Raw genomic sequence first — 23,397 nt, forward strand, 5'->3', positions numbered from 1 at the left:
GTAACTAATATATATATATATATATATATATATATGTTTTGCTGGAGGATAGGGCCTATGTGCTGCTGAGACCAAATATCTGGCTTCACCCAATATGATGGAGGAGAGTCTAAAAAGTAAGAAAATGTTAAAAGCTGCTCCAACCAGATGGGTTTTTCTGTCTAGTTTGTAACATGCTTGTTTTCCAAACATGCTTATATATTAATTGGTTGTAACTTGGATTCTTTATCCTCACTTTTCCCCATGTACATGATATGATAAAAAAAAGACAAAGGTCCTGGGAAAGTATGTGAGTATGAGTGTGTGTGTGTGTGTGTGTTTATGGGTGCATGAGCGGGTGCCCGTTTTGTAGTTTAAGATGATATTATATATTATATATTATATTGTTGCTTTTACTCTGTTAATTTTTCAGAAATAATAAAAACAGAAGAAAAAAAAAGAAAGAAAAAAGACAAAGGTTATCAATATCATATTTTAAAATCCTTTTATTGCATCAAATACAAATGTAAAGGCATTGCATCTTTACAATTCTTCATGGTTGTTTACTGCATCATTTCTCAATACAGACTCATTCTGAACCTTACAGCCTCACAAACAAATAAGTCTGCATTTTAGAAGCAAATGGAACTATAGAATCCCATACTAATACAGAAGCTAACTAATATTTTAAATGCACATTATTCATTCCTTGCTGTCACAAGTCACGACAGTAATATATTGTATTTCTGGCAAGAATTAATTCCTTGAAATGCAAGAGAGCCGCAATGGCAGCCATGCTAAAGCCAGATAATAATCGGGTGTGCCAAGTCTGACAGACATGAACGCTATACAAGAATCAACTATTATTATTATTATGTAATACACTAATTTTTAATGAAATCAGGGGTAAGAAAATAAATATCACTTCATTTCTTATTTCAACAGATTTTTAGATTCAACATACCTCAAAATTTTCTTACATACATGTAACAATACAATATCATATCATTATTTCAAGCACTTTTATCAGTCCATATAATTAGATTTAGCAAAATATTTAAACCACTTCTAATCTGTAGCCAAATCAATTATTTGCCTCCAGTTTATGAACTAAATGATATCTATGTGGCTTCAAAACTAAACTACATTCTATATAAAAATGAATAATATCTATTTTCATGTTGTATGGACAAATACCAGTTTACTGATTCAAGACAACTGAATGTCATGTTTACATCCTTTTAAACTCAATGACATATTTGATGAAATATTTGTAAACAGGTGGAGAGCAAATTATTATGAATTATATATAAATATCAAATAATTTATCTTAGCTGAGGGCACTTGAATACAAATGTGGACAAGGTGATACTGTATCCATACTTACAATTACTGCCAGAGTGATAAAGTACTCTAAAAAAAGAAAGAGATTCATGTTTCTATGTGGGCCTGATGACAAATAATGACACTTTTCACTAAATGAGCGTTATGGTCATGAATTGCACTTTAAAGAAGATCATTGTATAAGACCTTCAAACAGCACACCACAGACTACATTGTATGATGTATATTGGTATGTTGTTGAATGCACCATCAGAAATACCACCAAAAAAAAAAAGTCTTTGTTTTCAAAAGTTTTCTTCATATCTTGCTATTTAAATCACTAGAATTCAAAGGACAGAATACAAATGGACGTGACTAAAGACTGTTTGGATGAAAGGGGAGAAGAATGAACATGTTGCCAGGAAAATCTAAAGGACCATGTTAGCAAATCTATGACAGGGAGAGTACAAATCTTGGAAATTTTGAATAGAACCTTAGTCAATGAATGATCTGCTATTATCATGGAGAGCCAGGTCTGGATATGTAGGTCTACCTAAATATAGAAGCTGAACTTTGACAGTTACAGATAGATCACCATGGAAGGCACCATTCAATGAGGTGCGGAAAATGAAATGTACCGTAAGTCTTTAAGCAAAAAAGGAGGAAAAGTACAAAATATCCTGAAATGGCTTTTTTACTGGCTTCATTAATTTCTAAAATTAAGTGAAAGCACACAAATGGTTTAACTATTTCCTAAATAAGACTAGAATACAATTTCTAATAATTTAAACTCATGATTGAAATAGGATGAATAAATTAATGCACATATTAATGTACATTAATGATACATTCTGAATATTCAGTCCCTGACAAATTTATTCAACATGTTGTAGCCATGTCACCCAAAACAGCACCTGTTGCAAACCAAATTCCATGTGATGAACAGTTGGAGATAAGGACACATTACTATCAGCATCATTTCTTGAATTGGTGGTTTTGTCACTAAGGCTGTTGCTTGTGTTTCTTCAGGCAAGGCATGGAGCAGAACTTGAAATCCATGTAAGAAAAGGGAGCCTTCCCAGCAAGTGAAGAGCCACAAATCCAGCACCTCCTGTATCACAAATTTAATCACAAATGGATTATCTTTCCAATTATCACTCTTTATTAGGTAGCTTAGCGAAATAGAACGAAAAGACCTTTCTAAGTACTGGTACATACAATTCATTATTTTAAAAATCATAGTTTTTTCAAATTTGCGTAGAACCAGATCATTAGGATATGGAGCTGGTATTAAAATATATATCCTATCTCGATTAGGCTTAATGTTAATTAAACTTTTCTTCAGATGTGTCAAAAAGAACATTTTAATTAACAAACATCACCGCTTATAGGGTTCCTTCGCATCTTTTTATGCCACTACATTTTGCTATGCTACCCTATGGAATATCTATCCACTATTATAGTGAAATGCAGTATTCTTTGACTACAGTCCACTACAGGGAAACATTATTATCATAAACACTTGTAAAATCCTTTAATGGTAATAAGCCAATCTTTCCAGGCCCCGTTCTTCACATTCTACCACTTATGAGCTCTGATGTAGCAAAATTTTAGTTTAATTATGTACACTCCTTGATTTCTAAAGTTAATTCTTAAAATGAATTTTGACTGTACAGAGTGCACATTCAGTTTTATGACACAGGATGTCGATAAGGGTCCCGTTGCACAAAACTTACTATTGATGGTAACTTTGCCATCAATGGAAACCATGGAAACCTTGATTGTGATTCGCTGTTGCGCCCTGTTACCATAGTACATGTAGTTTCCATCAATGGTAAGTTTTATGCAATGGGGTCCAGTGGTTAAAGATTTCTACATGTAGATCTAAGATTCAGCTGCTTCTATACTCACTGCATGTCAGATGTTGGAGTTACTTGTTGAGCAAATCTCTTCTCAGCGGCCAGAGCTCTCTTCTCTCTTTCACTCAGGTTTGCATACCATTCCTTCTTCTCGTTCTCTTTCCTCTCGACTTCTTTGACTTCCTTCTGCTCCTGTCAGTCAGTAAGAAAACACATTCACACTTTGATTGCTTTATTTGCGTCTCTGCAAGGTTGCTTGTTTGCCACACATGCATTTTTGTACAAAAAAATTACTCAACAATTGAGGGATGGGCTTTGTGTAACACAATGGCTTTGCAAAATTACTCATTTCTATTCTAATAAAAAATTCTTATAAAAAAATAAATTTCACACATTTTGGGGTTTAAAATTACCTTCATCGCAATTTTAGGTCCTAAAGGAATGTCATAGATAAGAATAAGAGCAATAACCACGAACTTTGTAGGCATTTGCGGTCTGAAAACAGAATTCAACTATCACTGTAAAAACAGAATAAATTCAATATTGATTGAAGAAACACCTCTGTTCTGCACTGTGTAAAATAGTGCAGCAGTTGAGAAAAGGAAGAGTGAAAAAACTCTGAGAAATCTCTAAGGCTACGGATAAAAGTGTTACCTTTTCCTTCAAACGCTTTGCTTTCCTTGCATTCCTCTTCCTTTCTGCTTGTTTAGCTGCCTTTTCTTTCTCTTGCTCTTCTGTGAGCGGAACTGGAATCTGAAAAAATAGCAATGACGAGATAGAGTCAAAGGCATGCTACAAAAATCAAGTAGCATGAAATAGATCTCAAACTAAAGGTACATGTAAAGGGTGGTCTTGCAATGAAATGTTATTTAATGACACAGTGATTGGTAATTCCACCAAATCCAGAGTATGCAAACTACTAATATGACAAGGAAACTGCCAAAAATAAGTCTCTAACATTACACTGTAATTAGAAGATTTAGGATTTTCTGGAAAGCATGCCTCTTTCTACATCTCATGTACGACTAAAGGCTGCTGAGTTCAACCCATTTACCCTAAATTACATGAGTTCATCTATTTCCAATGATGTACCCCAAAAAACTCTTCTTTTCATAGTTTACCTGAGCTCTTTCATAATCATATCTTTCAGGGTGATCAGAACGGAAACTCCTAAACTCTTCTCTCGTCTTCCTATCAAAGGAACATCCGAACGCTGGCTTGCCTTTCTTGCTCCTAAAGATCAAATTATTTTCAAAAATGATATTAACAGTATGAGAAATATGTAGTACATACACAGTAATGTCAAATTGGTAGAAAGAGTTTAGTCACAAAAAGTACTTAGAACATATTACTCGATCATACTTTATTATGAATGTTCCTTTATTTGTTATCTTTAAAGGGAAAGTCCACCCCCAAAATAAGTTTGTTTTGATAGAGGCAGAATAATAAGAAAATCAGGTGAGTGAAAGTTTGAGCAAATTCTGAATGAAAATAAGAAAGTTATGAATTATTGAAGTTGTGATCAATCAAATACAAATTGGCAACTCTGTGACTTATTATACGAGCTCTCCTTCATTTGCTTTGTGCATAATATTCCATAAAATCATGTTTTCTTCGTTATTGATGACGGAATATATATTTGTTCCTTGCAGGGGGAGTATAGAAACATATTTGCAATTATTATATTTAGGGTGCATGTATGGTTGAAATTTTTCTTGAGGGAAAATGAAAATTTTAGATTTTTTTAGTACTGAGCAAATGGAAGTTGAGCTCGCATGATACGTCATAGAGTTGCCAATTTGTGTTTGATTGATCACAACTTCAAAAATCCTAACTTCCTTATTTTTAATCGGAATTTGCTCAAACTTTCACTGACTTGTTTCTCTCATTTTTCTACTCCTATTAAAACTAACTTAATTTCAGGGTGGACTTCCCCTTAAAAGTCTTGTGTTCTTAGCTATCCACTCCAACAAACCGTGCATTGATTGTGGATTGCAAATGCAATGCTAAATGTTTGAAGGAGACATACGTAGAACTATATTAGGCAGAACAATTTGAAAATTTGAAGAAAAAAAATGAAAAGAAAATATAACGTCTGACATTCACATAACAAGATCTTGGGGTTAAGAATCCCAATAATGTGCATTATGCTCTTAGGCAAAGACACTTGGACACAAAAAACAAAAACAAAAAAAAATTAAAAATGGTGTCCGATACAGGATTTTTCAATGATTAATGAATAATACTGCCTACTAAGCATGGTAAAAACATCACCAGAAGCAAAAACACTCTATCAAAGAATTGTAAAATAATTGGACTTTAATTCCAATTCAAAATCACAATATTCACACTCCAGGGTTTGTAGGAATTTGTTTGTCAGTGTCAACTGAGGAAAGAGTACCCTAGATAGATGATATCACAGCAGCTCTGTTGGGACCGATGAGGCAAATGTGAGCATCATAATTGATCGATTGATTGATTGATAGAAAAGGTTTCATTATAATTGCACTTCGCAGCCATTGAATTATGGTTGAATTATGAACAATTTACATTGCCAATTTACATAATGTCCTATTATTCACACTACAAAGGTCAAAGGTTAAAGTAAGGAGACCGTCTTGCTTACTTGACACCTGGGTCAGCTCCACATTCCATCAGTCGATAGAGAACACTTCCCTGACCATCTTCTGCAGCTACATGGAGGAAGGAGTACCCCATGTCATCTAAGGGTTTGTTCAGGAACTTGAGGACTCCAGGACTCGGTTTATCGTGATCCTTAGAGTCTCTCACTGCTTTGTCCTCACTTACTTCAGAATCGTCTTCAGGCACTTGTTTGTGTTGGAAAGGCACATTGGCTTCATCAAATTTGGATGCAGTCAGGAGATCAGGTTTGGACGATCTCCCTTCAACCGTTTCTGCTCTGCTAGGATTATTCTGAGTGTCTTCATTGAAAACAGTAGTGCTGTTTAAAGGTTCTGGAAGGTTGAATCTACTTTCTACTGAGTTTTTGTTCCCTAAGCCAACTTTATGGCTATCATCTGAGCTTTGGCAAGACCCGGCATGGCTATCCATGCCTGCAGTCACACCTCTAACATCACCTTTAGAGGGCGGTATATTATCTTTATTATCAACACTGGGAATGGGATTGGCATCGTCCGATGATGTGTTTTTGGTTTTGCTTGGTTCTCTGTCGAAGTGTTCCTTGGTACTGTCTTTAGAAGTCAGAGGATTGTGAGGAGGATTGTGAGGAGGATTGTGAGGAGGAATACTGAAATGCTGTTGGATCTTTTGGAGGACTTCTTCAAGCTTGTCCATGTTGCCTGTCCGGCATATAGTGAAGAGTTCGGTGGTCAGATTCTCTTCCTCCTTGTCTGAAAAGAAGAGTTAAAACCCTACCTTAGTATACATGTATGCATACCAACATACTGAAATGCTCAGAGCAGTAGAGCTACACAGTGAATGTTATTTCACACTTTTACAGCAAATAAAATCACACAATGATTTTAAAAAATACTGTCAATCAATACACTGGTTGGCATAATATTGTACAAAGTTTCACTTATTTTTTTTTTTTCTTTTTTGTCATAAAGTTGTCTTCAGTGACGTTATGAAAAACATTAACTTTTAAGTACAATTCAAGAAAATTTAATGATTCTGACATACCGGGGTACATATATCAGAAAAGAGATATTATAAGGCACATTCTTAAATATCATGGTTCATTTGTCATTGCTTGTCTTGATACAACCAGTATTCCAGTAGTACCAAACTGTAGACATTTATAAAAACAATTTTTAATTTAAAGAAGAAAAATACGATCTTTTTGTTAGTCCAAAACAATTTGATGCAATGTGGCAGTTAACAAAGGCTATGACATTGTAAGAGTTAAGATATTAAAGGGAGTGTGTCATGACGAGACTATGTGTCTTTCCGGTGGCCCTACCGGGGGCCAATCGGGTATAATACGACTACGGACGACGCGACCGCAGCATTTACGTGCCTGCAACATATGCAAAACCGAAGCCGGAGAGGAACTTCGGTCTATTTCGCGAATGCTAACGCGCGCTGACCCAGTTAATCAAGTCCATTCGTTTACGTGCCGTTGTCCAAAAGAAGACGTAGATGGCGTCAACCAGTATTTGCAATGATACACTCCCTTTAACATACTAGGAAGTATATATAAACAATTTCACTATGTTCCTTTAAAGAGATACGGTATTCATTTTTCTTGCACTACTGGTTTACCTGTTTGTGGTATACGTTTCTCTGATATCTTCTTCTTTCTCCTCCTCTGCTTCTTAGGAGTTGTCTCATACTCTTTGAGATGGTTAGTTGAAGTGATGACCTCCTCTTCATGAAGTTCTATATCATCTACCTCCTCATCATCCTTCTCATTCTTCTTCTCTTCCATTTTGACACTGGTTGAATTGTCTGCTGGTTCTTCTTTGGATTCATTCATATGTAAAACAATGCAGAAATAATAATATAATAAATGATCAGAATATCTGGGGTAAAATGGCTTGTTCCGTTGTTTCTCTTCTAAATAATTCAATTACAGTTTTATCTTCTAGTGGGAATTCTCTTTCACTTCAATATTAAAATGAACAGTAAAATGACAACATATGCCTGTTAGAGTTAAGTGGGAGCTACATTATATTTAATTATATGGACAGGGTTTTGGAAAGGTTTTGGTTTCAATAGTCAAAGTATGCATCTAGGGTGGAAGGGACAAATTTAACTAGTGTTACAAACTGATTTCCAAACTGTTGTCAATACAGCACAATTTACAAACTGCCTTTCACATGCACTGTAAAACCAGAAACCAAAACAGCCACTTTTTGTGACAATAAATAAATTTTCTGAGTTGTGTCAATTGCCATTTAAGTGATATTGCAGCATAAAGTTTTTGCAAAGTCAGGAGCAGATGACATCCATGAAACTTTCATGCTGCAAAATCAATTACAGACATTTGTTTTGTTTTACAGTAGAAGATTTAATGTGTATCCTAACCTTCAAGAGACTGTTTCTCCAACCGACTCAAAATGACTTCCAACGATGCATCTTCTTCATCAAGCACTTGTTTTTCATTTTCTTGGAGGGATTTCTTGCCCTTCTTCCAAACCTTCTTCTCTTTGCGGCTGGCCATAGCAGTAGTAATATCAGATATGGTACCTGTTTATGAAATCAATCAGAGGACAAAACATATATTACATTATTAGTTTGTATATTGTAAGACATTGTTGAGTACTGATTCTTGTTTTGTCTAAGTATCGATTGTAACAGTAAATTCATTATTTTTTGTTTTGTTACGTTCTCTAAACTGATTTGTAACAAAATACTTTGTTTAGCTGTTTAAGGGGTTAGGCTCGACTAGCACATGTGCTATTATCTGGCCCCTTTTACCAACCAATAGTTTCTCTTTCTGTATATGTATTTATTGTATAAAATGTATGGAATGTATTGCTGTTGGTAAATAAATCAAATCAAATATATAACAAAACCATTTTTTAGCTTTTTTCCTCCCTCCCTTCCTCCCTCACTTAGTGCAGTCAAAGCATTACCAAAGCTTATTGCATTGCAGAATGAACAATATACATGATCATACAGATTCATTAGGGATTTCTTTAAATTTCTGGTACAAGATGTGTGTGGTGAAAACAATTTCAAATACAGCTATAACATGTACACTGTTGACACCTCTTACTTATCTGTAAAGCGCTTTGAGAGGGCCTCCGGTCCTGAAAAGCGCTATATAAGAACAAGCTATTATTATTATTATTCCATTTCTTGGAATTTTTATCAGAGCATAAATTAGCATAATTTTTTTTCTCAAAAAGAGTTCTTTTACAGACCTGCCAATCTCTGGAGTTCAGAAACTTTATTCTTCAGTCCCCAAAGTTGTGTTTTACTGACAAAAGTTGTATTAAAAAAAAAAAGAAAGACAGACCAATGCCTTTTACAATTCCTACATAGAGGAAGAAATTTTTGTATGGATCATTGGTTGAATAATATGCATGATTTTGTCTTGACTGGTGTGTTCGATGGACCAAAGAACATCCCCAAATTACCAGTGTGAGATGCTCGTACGATACTTTACAGGACAAAATGGGCATTTTCTCATTGAAAATAGCACACACACAAATCATATTTTTATTGAGGAAAATCATACTGTCGTATTTACTTCTAAAAAATCGTACTAGTTGGCAGGTCTGCTTTTAAGCACATCAATTTTCATATGCCAATTCACAACCCAGATTGTACTCTCCACAGCTTAAAGTCCAAACCTACCATGAGACTCAATGGTAGCAAGGACCTCCCAAACTCTCTTCAGCTCCTTGAACGTGGCCCTACGTGTGGCAAAGGGGATAGTCACCACCCTATCATCCCCCTTCACCAGGGCGGGGCTCTTTCCTCCATAGAACATGGCCTTGTTGTAGGTGGGTACTCTGAGGAAGATTCTGGAACAGGAGTCCAAGTGGTCCTTCCAGGAGGTGAGGAGGTTCTGAACCTCTTGGTTCAGGGCTGCTTCATTGTACCTTCGGATGGAGGCACCCCCAGATCTGCAAGGAGAAGAGTTCATTAGGTATCAACTGCAACAGGTACATGTACTTAGTATATTCTATGCATTTGTATATCACTATATCAAAAAATCATAATGAAAACACGTTTGGTACCATTGTGACTTCAAATATCAAAGCTATTGTTGTAAACATACCAATTTAAACAAAAAGTATACATTTTAGATTAATGCATTGATATTATGAAATGAGGATGACCTGTTCCCCAACTATTTTTCCCTTCCTCATGTCATCCTTTCAAAATTCCTTCTTTCTTTTGGCTAAGCTTTCTCCCCCCCCCCCCTCCTTTTTCTCTGGCTCCTACGTTCCTTATTTTCTCTAAAAATGATTGTTACTTTCTCTTCTTCATCTTAATATTTTCATCCCTGTCTCTCTCCCTCTCCTTCTACCTCTCTCTCTCTCTCTCTCTTCCCCCTCTCTCTCTCTCTCTCTCTCTGTTCTCCTCCTCTCCTCTCTATCTCTTCTCCCACACCCCTCTATCTCCCTTTCTCTATTTCTCCCCTCTCTCATTTTATACTGAAATGTATACAGACTGCAAAGACACCACTGTATTTTGATGCACAGTCACATTCTAGATCTAGCCTTGTACTCACTTGGGGGCGTTTCCCTGTGAGTCTCTAACAGACTGTACAGTTCCTCTCTTAGCCCGTACGGTGTACCGGTGAAAGGTCTTGTGTTCGATGACCTCAGGCCTACAAAAAAGGTCAAATATTATTAAAATTTAGTCAAATGGTGATATTCCAACAGAAACAAGTGACAAGAATCTAGATTCATTAAGCATCTTATCAAGTACCAAAATTGTAAAACAAATCTATTTTCAGCCTATCGCATGCAAGGTTTCAATAGTGAATATTTAATTTTACTTACTGTAATTTGTTATTGGTATTTGGTAACACCTTTCAAAGACGGCCCATATGTGAGGAATAAATGCACTATGACGTCATGTACCCTATCTTCAATTCCTTTCAATACACATTCTTTTTTGTGTGTTTGTTATCTCTGTATTCAATGTAAATCTGCATTTCAAATTTTCCTATTTCTTAATTGTGCATCTTAATCTTCTTTATAATTGGCCCTTATTATTCTATTTTAGTTCTCCTCTTCTTTCTTCCTCTCTCTGTTTTCCCAACTTTTTTTGTTATTGATATGCTTTCTCTAATTTCCGGAAGTAATATATCTCTGCAGCTTATCTACACTTACCCATCATACACTGCAGCAGCAAAATGGCCACCCCCTGTCAACATGATAGCCCACTTCTGATTGGTCAATAGACCAAGGGTTCTGGATATCAGCTCTGTATGTGTAGTGGGTGCCTCCTATTGAAATGAGAAGATAAAGAGAATGTATTATGTATATTTTGTCAGCTTTCCTCCCAAAGGTGTCTAGTGAATTTCATTTAGAAACAAATTTAATTATGAACCCGTTGCCTACAGGAACTGGGTGGTCTCTTTATCAATCCTATCAGAATGAAAGAATTCAGTAGTCAATGGTGTAAACAGTTTCAGGAAAAGATTTATTGGAAAGTGCAAGGAATTTTGTTCTATGTTTCACAACTTCATCAAATGTTCTAGCATAAATAATTTTGTAATATTCCAAACAAATCAAATCTGTTGGGGTATTTCATATACCGGTAGAAAATCTTCCTTGCAGTTACAGAGTGTATTCCAACTTGATACATATGATCTATGTTTGGGCCTATTCCATTTATAGCCTTATTACACATAAAGCTGGAATATTACAGAAAAGAAAACAATAGGAAAAACAAAAGATATTTAGTGTGTTCATTATTCAATGGTAATTAGAATAGGTAAATATGGGACATGAAATGACCAAATACGTGTTAGAATTTGCCATAATATACTTTACAAGCTTTTCTAGTTTTTCTGCTAAAATGAAACAAGTATATCTATTCTCACCCTCTTTCCGTGGATGATGCAGCGATACACAGAAACAACCTCTTCATCATCGTTATCAAAATAGATCCTTGGACATCGTCTACCATTTTCTCTCTCCTTCCCTGCATCATTATCGTCATCGTCGTCGCTGTCGTACTTGTGGATAGAACTGGCCTTCTTTCTCCTTCCCCGGGCTTGATCAGAGCCCCGGGAGACAGGTGACATGTCCACCTCATCCTCATCATCAGAGGAGGAAGAGTCTCCGCTACCAGAAATACTGGACACATCGTCTGTTGAGAGGAGAACATTAACTCTCATAATATCCCTGCAGACCTGCACCCCATTGTATTGATGATTGGATGGATACACCAAAGGCTTCAAGATTAGTTAACTGTGTCCAGTACAAGATTAACTTACCGGTACTGGTGTTAAAAGAGTTTTTGTGAAGCTAATCAGAACTTGAAATTGGTAAGGTTACAAAACCACTGTGTTGCACAAAGCAATCTCAGTCAGTGCTTATTGTTTTGTGCAAAATTGAACATGGGGCAAACAAGTGATTGTGCACAGATGGAAAGAAAGCAAATAAAGTGTGAAAATATGGCAGGTGACTTCTCAACACCTATAGTGCCACATGAGATATATTTCCGGATGGTCTTGCCAAGATATCATATTTTCTTGAGTAAATTTGTTATCATACATTTGTGTCAAAAGAGACTCATCTTTTAAAGGTAAAGGCCAGTTATGGTTATGCGATTGCATTCTGAAAGAAACGTTGTGGAATCGATCAGAAAAGGTTGATCATCTAGCCTATATGTATTGGTGTGTACTGCAAGGTTCTGGAATCATCAAAATCGAAATTTGGCCCAGTCTTGGTAAAGTTACAAGCACTGTACACAGAAAGATGTATATGAGACTACGCGACATGTGCGTGACACATGCGCGATATCCATCAGGTCCAAACAGATATAATAATTTACCACATACACACTGTTTATCAAGAAGTAAGCGGTTTCCCGGTGAAATTTGTACCATCACATATTAGTCAAAACATATTCCTTCACATGATTGGTAATAAGAGCTTCCATTTCATCTTTTTGAGAGGGGGGCGTTCCCAAAACTGATCTTTACCTTTAAAGTGCAATACAAGGTCTTTATGTTTGGCACACTAATCGATCTGCAATGTAACAAAGATCTTAAACTTGTAATAAGTACAATATATTCAGCATTCAGTACAATATACCTTGAAAAATAAATTAAGTTTACAGACAATCATTCAATAAGTTTTACTCATTCTTTTGCTTTAAATAACTTAGTAGATATAGCAGATTTCCCAAACATTTGAAACTGTTAATGGAACTGCCTGAATGGTTGAAAAGTAATCTTCAATTCAAACATAGATTAACTGCTGACAATATCTAAATTTGTCATTTAGAGTTTTTCATATCTTTTCCAGTCTGAAGTAAATACCTACCTGCTTGTTGTGAAAATGCCTCTTCTGAGACTGATTTAAGTCCCATTATCCTCTGCTTCAAGTTGAACCGATGCCAGTCCAGACGATAGTGAGCTTTCTGTAACATAGGAAAACAACAAATTTTTCAACAGTGGAAGTGATAACAAAGAATGGATCGACACTGATTATTATCAACAAAATATCCCATTATTATGTTCAATATCTCATATCAAACAGACTTTGAATACCAAAATTATCGTAATTCTGAAATCTTAGATTTTAAAAAATCAAATCAAAGTAACGTTTAGAGAACAAGAGCATTTTTTTCCTTCAATACCAGTGAAAATGACAAAACAGTCACTACATTAAAATGACACAATTACAGCTGTTGCCAAATGTCTTTGAACTATGACACTGGGGAACATGAAATGTTCCCAGGCGTCTTGCCCCCCCCCCCCCCCCCCCCAATTACAGTAAAATGCAAGAGTTTTTAAACACTGGTAAAGCCATTTATTAAAGATCTTTGCTGTTCCAGAACTCTATTTAATTAGATCATTACTAAGTTTGATTTGAACAAACTTGAATGTTCTTAGGTTCAGTTATTAACTATAAAGGAAACAACAATTACCTGTTGATGTCTATCCTCAAATATGCAGTCACATAGGGAACAGACCATTGCATTTGATACTGTGTAGACTTCAGGCTCTGATGGCGGATAAATAAAGAAGAGAAAAATAAAAAAATAAATCACATCTAATCTTCATAAGTATTAATATTCTGGAATCTGTGTACTCATCAGATGAATGTAAATGTTTTCCTAAAGAAACAGTCAGGATATTTTGAAACATAAGACTACAATTATCTATCATTAGAATCCTGTTACAATAATGGTCATATCGTGCAATATGAGAGGAAGAGATGGAGGGAAACAGAAAGAGAGAGAGAGAGAGAGAGAGAGAGAGAGAGAGAGAGTGAGAAAGAGAAACACATAGGCCAGAACATAAAAACTGTCACTTAATGCTATCAAAGAGATACATTTATGAACTTTTAAGTTTATAATTACTCGAGTGCAACAATGCCAACAAGTAGATACCAGATGTTAATAATTTGATTTATATTCATTATCCATAAAAGAAAACATATCATAAGGTGATTCTGACATACCACTCTTATCAACAGGGACACAATCCTCTGGTTCTTCATAAAAGTCCTCTGTGACTTTATTCGGCTGGAGTGAGGATAGTTTGATACCAGCCAGATATTTCCAAGCTTTACTCTTGTCTGTCAAGGAACAGCTGCTCTGTCTCTTAGGCATCTCCATGCTTCCTATCTTTCTGAATGAACAAAAAACAAAGAGAAAAACACTGTAAATCTGAGATCAACCACCACACTGACTAGCATCATCTCTAACTCTATTTCTCTGACTCTAAGTTTGAAACTCTTTCCAAAATCATACCGTTATCGTAAATGACCGTAATAAATCAGTTCTGTAATTTCCAACTAATGCACAGCTCAAAATTATGTAGAAAAACTGAAGAAACCACCACTGATTTTCCTTCGCTTACTGTTTTGTTAGCATTTGCAAATCATTTACCTTGTGCAGACTTTTTTTGTATTTAAAAAAAATCTGATACAACCAATTAGAAAGAGCCACATTAAATTACACAGAGACAATTTTTTTTTTAGAATTGGATGTGAAATTATGAAAATATTTTCAAAGATCAGTAAATTCTGCCGTCTTCTGTATCCTTTCTGATTTTTGTTAACATGGCGTAGGGAAAGTACGCATGCGCAGCACATACCGTGCTAGACGGAAGTAACCGCCTGGTATAGGTCATTCTTTAATAAAACTGACATTTGTCGACATTCCCCATACACAGTCTGAAGACAGTCAAGTGGAAGAGATAATAACACTTTTTTGAAGAAGATTTCACATGCAGAGGTCCAAGGTACATATTTTCTTAATGTTTATCATGTTTGTTATTATTTGAAATGCCAATTGTAGTTGTTTGTGCCTGTGATTATGACAAAAAAGGATTAAACTTAGCGTCAGGGCAGTATCGTCTTATCGTATACCCGTAGACTGCATCTTCCCTGTACGATGACATAGGCGATCGTTCAGTCTCTATATACAGAGGTCTAGTGGAGCCAGACGTCGTCTCAGTGGAACAACCGAAGATATAGAGAGACTGAAGCTTTTGGTCTAATAGCGTGCATGCATACTTTCTCTTCGCCATGTTGAATCAATGATATAGGCCTATGGGATGAACCACTCCAGCAAAGCATAGAGAGTCAATGCTAATGCGTATTGACCTCTAGCACTGCACTACGTGTTAATAGGCAGCATTTGCACACATGAATAGTTAATACACTCTCATTACACGAATGCACATAATCATGCCAATGTGGCTGATCGGCAAGTTTGACAGTAGACTTACAATTTGAATTTTTCAATTATTCTTTCTAACATCGGTAGATCTAGACCCTATTAGTTAAAAAATTGTATTTTACTGCTATTTAGTCATCAATTTTCACTTAGGGTCTACATGCAAGTACTGATTTCGATTAAAAGCATTTGAGTTTTGTACAGTGATGTTTGAAATGTTGAGAATCAATAGCACAGTTTTTAATACACAGCCAGGATAGTAATGCAGCTATGTCTATGTGTGGGATGAACTGGGTTTATCATGTTTATAGGACCAGGACTTGAATCACCCTTTTTTCCCTCAAAAACTTCTTCAAATTATAATTTAAAGTGGTTGAACGGATGTCCAAAGTAGGGAGGCCAATGCCCAAATCTAACCTTTTAATTACTAATTTGTTTATAATAAAACAAACATTAAAAGAAAGCATTTTCTTTCACTAAGAAAACTCACCCATCTGCCGACTCCAGAAGTTCCATAAAATAGGAGATATCCAGCTAGTTCCTATGAGGTTCCTTCTACGCCTGGCCGTACGTAAGAGCCTTGAAACAATCAATTTCAATTACGTTGAGAATTAGACAGGCCCGAGGGAATGGGCGTGTCATCATGGTCATTGCCCGGACAACAAGTTCAAAACTTCGCGCGAAAGTACATTCATCACCACCGGCTAGCCTTGAATTAGTCGCACACACCGACACAGTACTGCAGGCCAGGTACGGTAATTGCATGCAAGCCGCGATCGAGCCATGCTAGCCATGGCATGGAGGGTCAAAACATAATGGAGAGAAAGCTTGAAAGCCACTCATTGTAAATTAAGAAAGTAATTGAAATAAATAAATAGGCCTACCTTAGTTTTGCGATGTATTCCAATTACTATTTCCTCATGAGTAAAGATCTGACACTGCATTATCATCGATCGATAAATCCAACTTGCACTTGCATGCAGCGATCACAATACGGAATCAAACATGACTGCACGCATTGATAGACGTGTACTACTTACGGAGATATTTCTCTCCCCCCCTCTCTCTCTCTCTCACTAACCATATGAGGATGAGGGGGTGCGCACTGTGCTTGTTTAGTACTTATTGCTTGAGTCTTGGTTGCGGAAAAAGTTGGTTGCTTGGAGTTTGAAGGTGTCAATGTTCGTGGTCCTTTGGATGTCGGAGGGTAGTGAGTTCCAGTCCTTGATGGTACGTGGAATGTAGGAGTGTTTAAAACAATTGGTGCGGGTGGAGTATTGGATAAAGGAGTTTCCTGAGGTACGTTTGGTGGCTCGTGTAGCTGGACGCAGGTAGTCCGACACTGGCAGGGCCAAGTGCCCCCCCCAAGGCTTTGTGCAATATACAGACCCTCGAAACTTTCCTTCGAATAGAAAGCAAGTCCCATCCTAACCCCACCATTAGTTTTGTCGCGCTGGTAGTTTGCCTGTAGTCATTGCATACCATTCTGGCTGCCCTTCTTTGGACCTTGCCAATTTCCTGTGTATGTTCTTTGGTATATGGGTCCCAGACACTAAAACTATATTCTACAATTGGACGGACTAGGGTTGTGTAAGCTAAGGATTTAGTTTGTTTAGTACATGATATAAGGTTTCTACGGATGAATCCATTGACCTTATTTGCAGATGATGTTATGTTAGAAATGTGTTTATCCCACTTTAGATCATTGGAGATCTCTACCCCTAGGTACGAGTGAGAGGGGGTTTCCTGTAATACAGTACCTCCGATGGTGTACTTGGTTGTTACGGGGGATCTAGAAGCGTTAAATCTAAGAACATGACATTTTTGGGGGTTGAGTTGCATTTGCCACTTATCCACCCATGCAGAAAGTCTGTCAAGGTCGTCCTGTAGTCTGGTAGCGTCAAGTTGAGTTTTTATGCCAGAGTATAAGATACAGTCGTCTGCGTATAGTCGTACGGTCGAGGATAACTCGTCAGGTATGTCGTTAACGTAGATTAGAAAGAGTAAAGGTCCGAGCACTGTCCCTTGAGGAACGCCCGACTTAACCCTAACCCACTGTGAATGTTCTCCCCCAATACTACCCGTTGATGCCTGTCTTGTAAGAAAGATGAGATCCACCTGTTGGTTTTCCCATTGATACCGTACTGATTAAGTTTAAGGATGAGACGATGATGGGGCACAGTGTCGAACGCTTTAGAAAAGTCAGTAACGAACTAACGATCATGTCAGTCTGGGTCCGTTTGTCGAGAGAAAGGGTAAGGTCGAGCATGGTTTGGATTAGACAGCAATAACCATCTGATTTGGGTCATTTCTTTAATAAAACTGACATTTGTTGTCATTCCCCAATACAGATGGCAACCCAGAGATCTCGTACCGTGGGGGTAAATTAGAGCCACAGCGTAACAGCTTTTCGTTACCGACATTTCTCCCCCGATTTTCTTTATTTAGATCTAATTTCCTGATTTCTAAATCAGATGTAAATTAGGTCGGTCTATATATCTCCTAATTACAGTTTTCGAAATTTTCTAACCTATTATAGAATGTGAAATTTTCGGACTTACTTATATGAATTATCCAATTTGTTCCTCAGAACCGCGAAGCACTTACGTTCATGCATTCGAAATATTACCCGGCGGCCGATATATTTCCGGGTCCACCTACCAAAACATAGCCAATGGCCAATCAGAGCACTCGTTTCGTGGGAGTTCGTTGGTCAAGCCGGGCCGACTCGTATGTAGCTACGGTAGCTATTGGACGTTCGAAAAGAAAAAATTAATATTCATCAACTAAAACCAAGACGGATAATGTTGACGACGAGACTTTCTCGGATTAATCATTAATTTAGGATCTAAATGAGCAAGCTATCGTAAGTCAAATAAGCTATATATATGTTATTTTTAATTAGACTCTAATTATTGTCATATTGCAGCATGTGTGAGGATGTAAAGAGTGAAAATCTCGTAGCATATCTCATTCATCGCGGTCCTGCCGAACCGAACCATTGGTTCCGTACAGTCCCGATAGGACAATCTTCAGTCTCTATAATCGGAGGTCTAGTGGAGCCAGACGTAGTCTCAGTGGAACAACCGATGATTAGAGAGACTGAAGTTTTCGGTCTAGGTTTGGATTAGCTGTGATTCACAGGAATGACCTTTCCTAAATCAATGTTGGTATTTACTGAGTATGTTGTACGACTCAAGATGGTTCATTATATGAGAGTGTACAATATGTTCTAGTAGTTTACAGCATACAGAAGTGAGAGATATTGGTCTGTATTTTTCTGGTTTAGTTCTATCACCCTTTTTATGGATAGGTCTAGGTGTGATGTTGGCTTTACGCCAGTCTTCAGGTAAATAGCCTGTATCAAAAGATGCTTGGAAGATTTTGGAAAGAAGTGGCGCCAATTCTGTAGAAAACTCTTTTAGTATACGGGGGGGGGGGGGGAATCTCGTCGACCCCGGAAGCTTTTTTTGGATCTAAGTTCTTCAAGAGTTTCTTGATCCCTCTGTTTCTCGATAGACCCTGATATGTTAATCTCTATCAAAAGTTCTTTGATATTAAATTGGTTCCATATTTTTAGGCTCTACCTTCAGTCATTGAGAAGGATTTTAGTGAGCTAACCTCATCGCCCTCTAGTTTCTCTTGTGCGTCCGCTATTTTCGTCTGCTAGCCCAATTATTGGATCAAAATACGTCAAAATCTGCAAGATCGTCAATAAATGGTGAAAGACCATTACAGATCCGTGATTATAGGTATGTTGTGGAGTGTGTAATTGTGTATTTGTTATACATTTTATTCCATAGATATTTGTTTTCTTTTTTTTTCCCCTTTTTTTTTCTTCTGGTAATTTTCTGAGTTGGACGACGAGCTTAAATCGTAGGCGTAGATCTAGAAGCCTTACGCCCGGGCATTGGACTCCCTATCCAAAGGAGTCGAAAAACATTGTAAGTCATAATTGTAATTAGATCTAGTCTACTACTTCTTTAAATTTCGAAAAAATGTGACCCAACCCGCTGTTTGAATCGTTTTCCTATGCAGGCTCTGGACTGGAGCTCCCTGGAGTTACTCAGAACCCAAAGACAAAATTACTTACACAAATTATAGCATGTGGGACAATATAAATTGTAATCTGGATATATTTCCGGGGAGAAACTGGAGAAATGAAGGGATGTACTACTTACAATTTCAAATTTTCAATAGTCTGAACACTTACAAGCTCGAACTGACAGGATCCTTTGCTGTTAAAGCTCCTAAAAATGTGAATAATGTCCTCCGATTCCTTCTTCTCTCTTGTGCAACCAGCTGGTCGCTAGCGCTCCTAATCATGTAATGTGCTCGATGAATACGACATGTTCTAAAAATAGCTCGCGAGTGAATGAAGCAATCGTTGCGCAAGTTAAAGCTTATCTGCCATAGTTTACAGGAGGGATTAGAGCGCCCTGCAAGCAGGGGCGTCGCCAAAGGGGGGGGGGGGGGGGGGGGGTGGGGGGTGCGACACCCCCCACCTGTCAGGATATTGTCGGTAAAATTGCGCTGCCGTCGGGAAAAAGAGAAAAGGGGGAGGGGAAAAAAGAGAGGGAAAGGGAAAGAAAAGAAAAAAAGAAAAGGAAAAGAAAAGAAAAGAAAGAAAGGAAAAGAAAGGAAAGAAAGGAAAAGAAAGGAAGAAAAGAGAAGAAAGAAAGAGAAAAAAGAAAAAGAGAGAGGAGAGGAAAGAAAGGAAAAGAAAGAAAAGGAAAAAAGAGTGAAAGGGAAACAAAAGAAACGGGGGATGAAAGAGATGAGAGAGAGGGAAGATAAGAGACTGAGAGAGGAGGAGTGGGAGTAAAAGAGACGAGGGGGTTGTTGGGTGGAGTCGTCTCGTCGAGGGAGCAAGAAAGACACGGGTAAATATGTTGCTGTGTCGGGTCAGCTGTGTCGGTATTCTTGCTCGATCCTCGTGTACTATATCAATGCAGAAGTATATTGTCGGTCGGTCGACAAGTTTTTTTCCCTACGAACTGTGACTTCTTATCCGCTTTGACGACTTCGAGAGTGACTACAACAGTTACTTGTATTTTCTCGAAGTTTCACTTGCCTATAATATCAGCTAAAGAAATCAGAAGTTTAAAATTTTCGGGGAAACTAAATTCAAACAAGGTTTAAGAGTCAACAACGGTACGACGAATCGTCTTTCTTTCTTTATATTGTGATGAAACGCCCAAAATTCCGCGCTTCGCGCGGAAGGGGAAACTTCATTTAGACGAGTCGAGAACGGTACAACGAATCGTCTTCGTTCTCTAATAATTTCAGGAAACGTCAAAGCTTCCGCGCTTCGCGCGAGAGGGGGAAACTGAATTCAGACAAAATTAATAGGGCTTATTTAGAGTCGAAAACGGTACAACGAATCGTGTTCTTTCTCTAATAATTTGAGGAAACGTCAAAGCTTTCGCCCTTCGCGCGAGAGGGGAAACTGAATTCAGATTAATAGGGCTTAATAAGAGTCGAAAACGGTACGATGAATCGTCTTCCTTTCTCTATATTGTGATGGAACGCCACAAAATTCCGCGCTTCGCGCGGAAGGGAAAAACTTCATATAGACGAGTCGAGAACGGTACAACGAACCGTCTTCTTTCTCTAATAATTTAAGGAAACGTCAAAGCTTTCGCGCGAGAGGGGGGAATCTGAATTCAAACAAAATTAATAGGGCTTATTTAGAGTCGAAAACGGTATACAACGAATCGTGTTCTTTCTCTAATAATTTGAGGAAACGTCAAAGCTTTCGCCCTTCGCGCGAGAGGGGGAAACTTCATATGACGAGTCGAGAACGGTACAACGAATCGTCTTTCTCTAATAATTTAAGGAAACGTCAAAGCTTTCGCGCTTCGCGCGAGAGGGGGAATCTGAATTCAGACAAAATTAATAGGGCTTATTTAGAGTCGAAAACGGTACAACGAATCATGTTCTTTCTCTAATAATTTTAAGGAAAGGTCAAAGCTTCCGCGCTTCGCGCGAGAGGGGGAAACTGAATTCAGACAAAATTAATAGGGCTTATTTAGAGTCGAAAACGGTACAACGAATCGTGTTTTTTCTCTAATAATTTGAGGAAACGTCAAAGCTTTCGCCCTTCGCGCGAGAGGGGGAAACTTCATATAGACGAGTCGAGAACGGTACAACGAATCGTCTTTCTCTAATAATTTAAGGAAACGTCAAAGCTTTCGCGCTTCGCGCGAGAGGGGGAATCTGAATTCAGACAAAATTAATAGGGCTTATTTAGAGTCGAAAACGGTACAACGAATCATGTTCTTTCTCTAATAATTTTAAGGAAAGGTCAAAGCTTCCGCGCTTCGCGCGAGAGGGGGAAACTGAATTCAGACAAAATTAATAGGGCTTATTTAGAGTCGAAAACGGTACAACGAATCGTGTTTTTTCTCTAATAATTTAAGGAAACGTCTGAGCTTCCGCGCTTCGCGCGAGAGGGGGGAAACTGAATTCAGACGCAATTTAACGGGCTTATTTAGAGTCAAAACGGTACAACGAATCATGTTCTTTCTCTAATAATATGAGGAAACGTCAAAGCTTTCGCGCTTCGCGCGAGAGGGGAAAACTGAATTCGGATGAATAGGGCTTAATAGGAGTCGAAAACGGTACGACTAATCGTCTTCTTTCTCTAATAATTTAATGAAACGTCAAAACTTCCGCGCTTTACGCGGGAGGGGGAAGCTTCATTCAGATAAGCATTAAGAGTCGAGAACAGTACACCGAATCGTCTGCATTTTCTCATAATTTAATGAAACGTCAAAGCTTCCGCGCTTCGCGCGGGAGAGGGAAAAACTGAATTCAGACAAGGATTAAGAGTCGAGAACAGTACACCGAATCGTCTGCTTTTTCTCATGATTTAATGAAACCACAAAGCTTCCGCGCTTTGCGCGGGAGGGGGGGGGGGACTGAATTCCGAAAAGGATAAACAGTCGAGAACGGTACAGCAAATCGTCTTCTTTTTTATAATAATTTAATGAAACGTCAAAGCTTTAGCGTTCCGCGCGGGAGGGGGGGGGGGAACTTTATACAGCCACGGATTACCAGTCGAAAACGGTACAATAATATTAATCGTCTTCTTTTCCTGATAATTTAAGGAAACGTCTAAGCTTCCGCGCTTCGCGCGGGAGGCCCATCACCCACACCCCACTAATAAGCGCTTTAAAGTGAATCTCTTGTTCACTACCGCCCATCCCTAAAATAAGATCCTAGCTCCGCGCCTGCATTAAAATATATAGCTATGATGCTGACTAAATTGAAGAAATAATTCGTATATTATGTCGTCGAGGAAAATGACAATTTTGCGCATATGCAAGTACTATAGATAGTCCATAGGAAAAACAATTTAGCCTTCGGCCCCACGTTTATAGGGTTGAATTTGTAGATATTGGACATTTAATTTTGTCGGTAATTGGTGGCTAGTTTTGTCGGTAATTGTTGGCCTCTACACCCCCCCCCCCCCCCCAACTGAAAAAGGTCTAGCGACGCCCCTGCCTGCAAGGTCACTGGACAGGTGGTTATCTCATCAACTCAGCTCTCAGTTAACATAAGAAAAAGAGGATCATGGGGGACCAATGGTCACCGATTAGGCATTGTTTGTTGTAAGAGGGCGCAAGTACCTACAAGTAGTGCAGTGGGCCTTTAAGCCTCGGTCACAAATGCCATTACGAACTGCTACGAACGCCGTACGAACGATTTTTCAGACAATGGAAATTCGGGAAGACAATGGAAAAACAGGGAGATTCGTACGAAATTATCGTTCGTACGAACCTTTGTGACCGACTGACCGTAGCATTATTGAAACGAGCTACTTTTGACATATTAGCGGGGGGGGGGGCAAATATCAATTTACCATGCTTGGTTTTAGAGCTGGTTGTCACTACTACTTCACAAACTAAGCACTATTTGGTTA

General features: G+C 37.9%; 1 protein-coding gene across 1 annotated transcript; it reads right to left on the reverse strand.

Annotated features, from left to right (window-relative positions):
- Positions 1-1,157: 1,157 nt before the first annotated feature.
- LOC582047 (ankyrin repeat and zinc finger domain-containing protein 1) lies at positions 1,158-19,787 on the reverse strand. Its single transcript, XM_030990544.1, has 15 exons — positions 19,684-19,787; positions 14,249-14,418; positions 13,713-13,789; positions 13,106-13,202; positions 11,656-11,924; positions 10,940-11,055; positions 10,333-10,431; positions 9,450-9,721; positions 8,172-8,333; positions 7,407-7,604; positions 5,788-6,373; positions 4,283-4,394; positions 3,816-3,914; positions 3,214-3,353; positions 1,158-2,413 (listed from the first exon to the last, which is right to left on the reverse strand). The coding sequence occupies exons 2-15, from the start codon at positions 14,403-14,405 to the stop codon at positions 2,305-2,307; spliced, it is 2,493 nt and encodes an 830-aa protein (XP_030846404.1). The 5' UTR covers positions 14,406-14,418; positions 19,684-19,787; the 3' UTR covers positions 1,158-2,304.
- Between the last annotated feature and the right edge of the window lie 3,610 nt (positions 19,788-23,397).

This window comes from Strongylocentrotus purpuratus, unplaced genomic scaffold, assembly GCF_000002235.5.
Source record: "Strongylocentrotus purpuratus isolate Spur 01 unplaced genomic scaffold, Spur_5.0 spur5_scaffold_19, whole genome shotgun sequence".
Taxonomy (NCBI): Eukaryota; Metazoa; Echinodermata; class Echinoidea; order Camarodonta; family Strongylocentrotidae; genus Strongylocentrotus; species Strongylocentrotus purpuratus.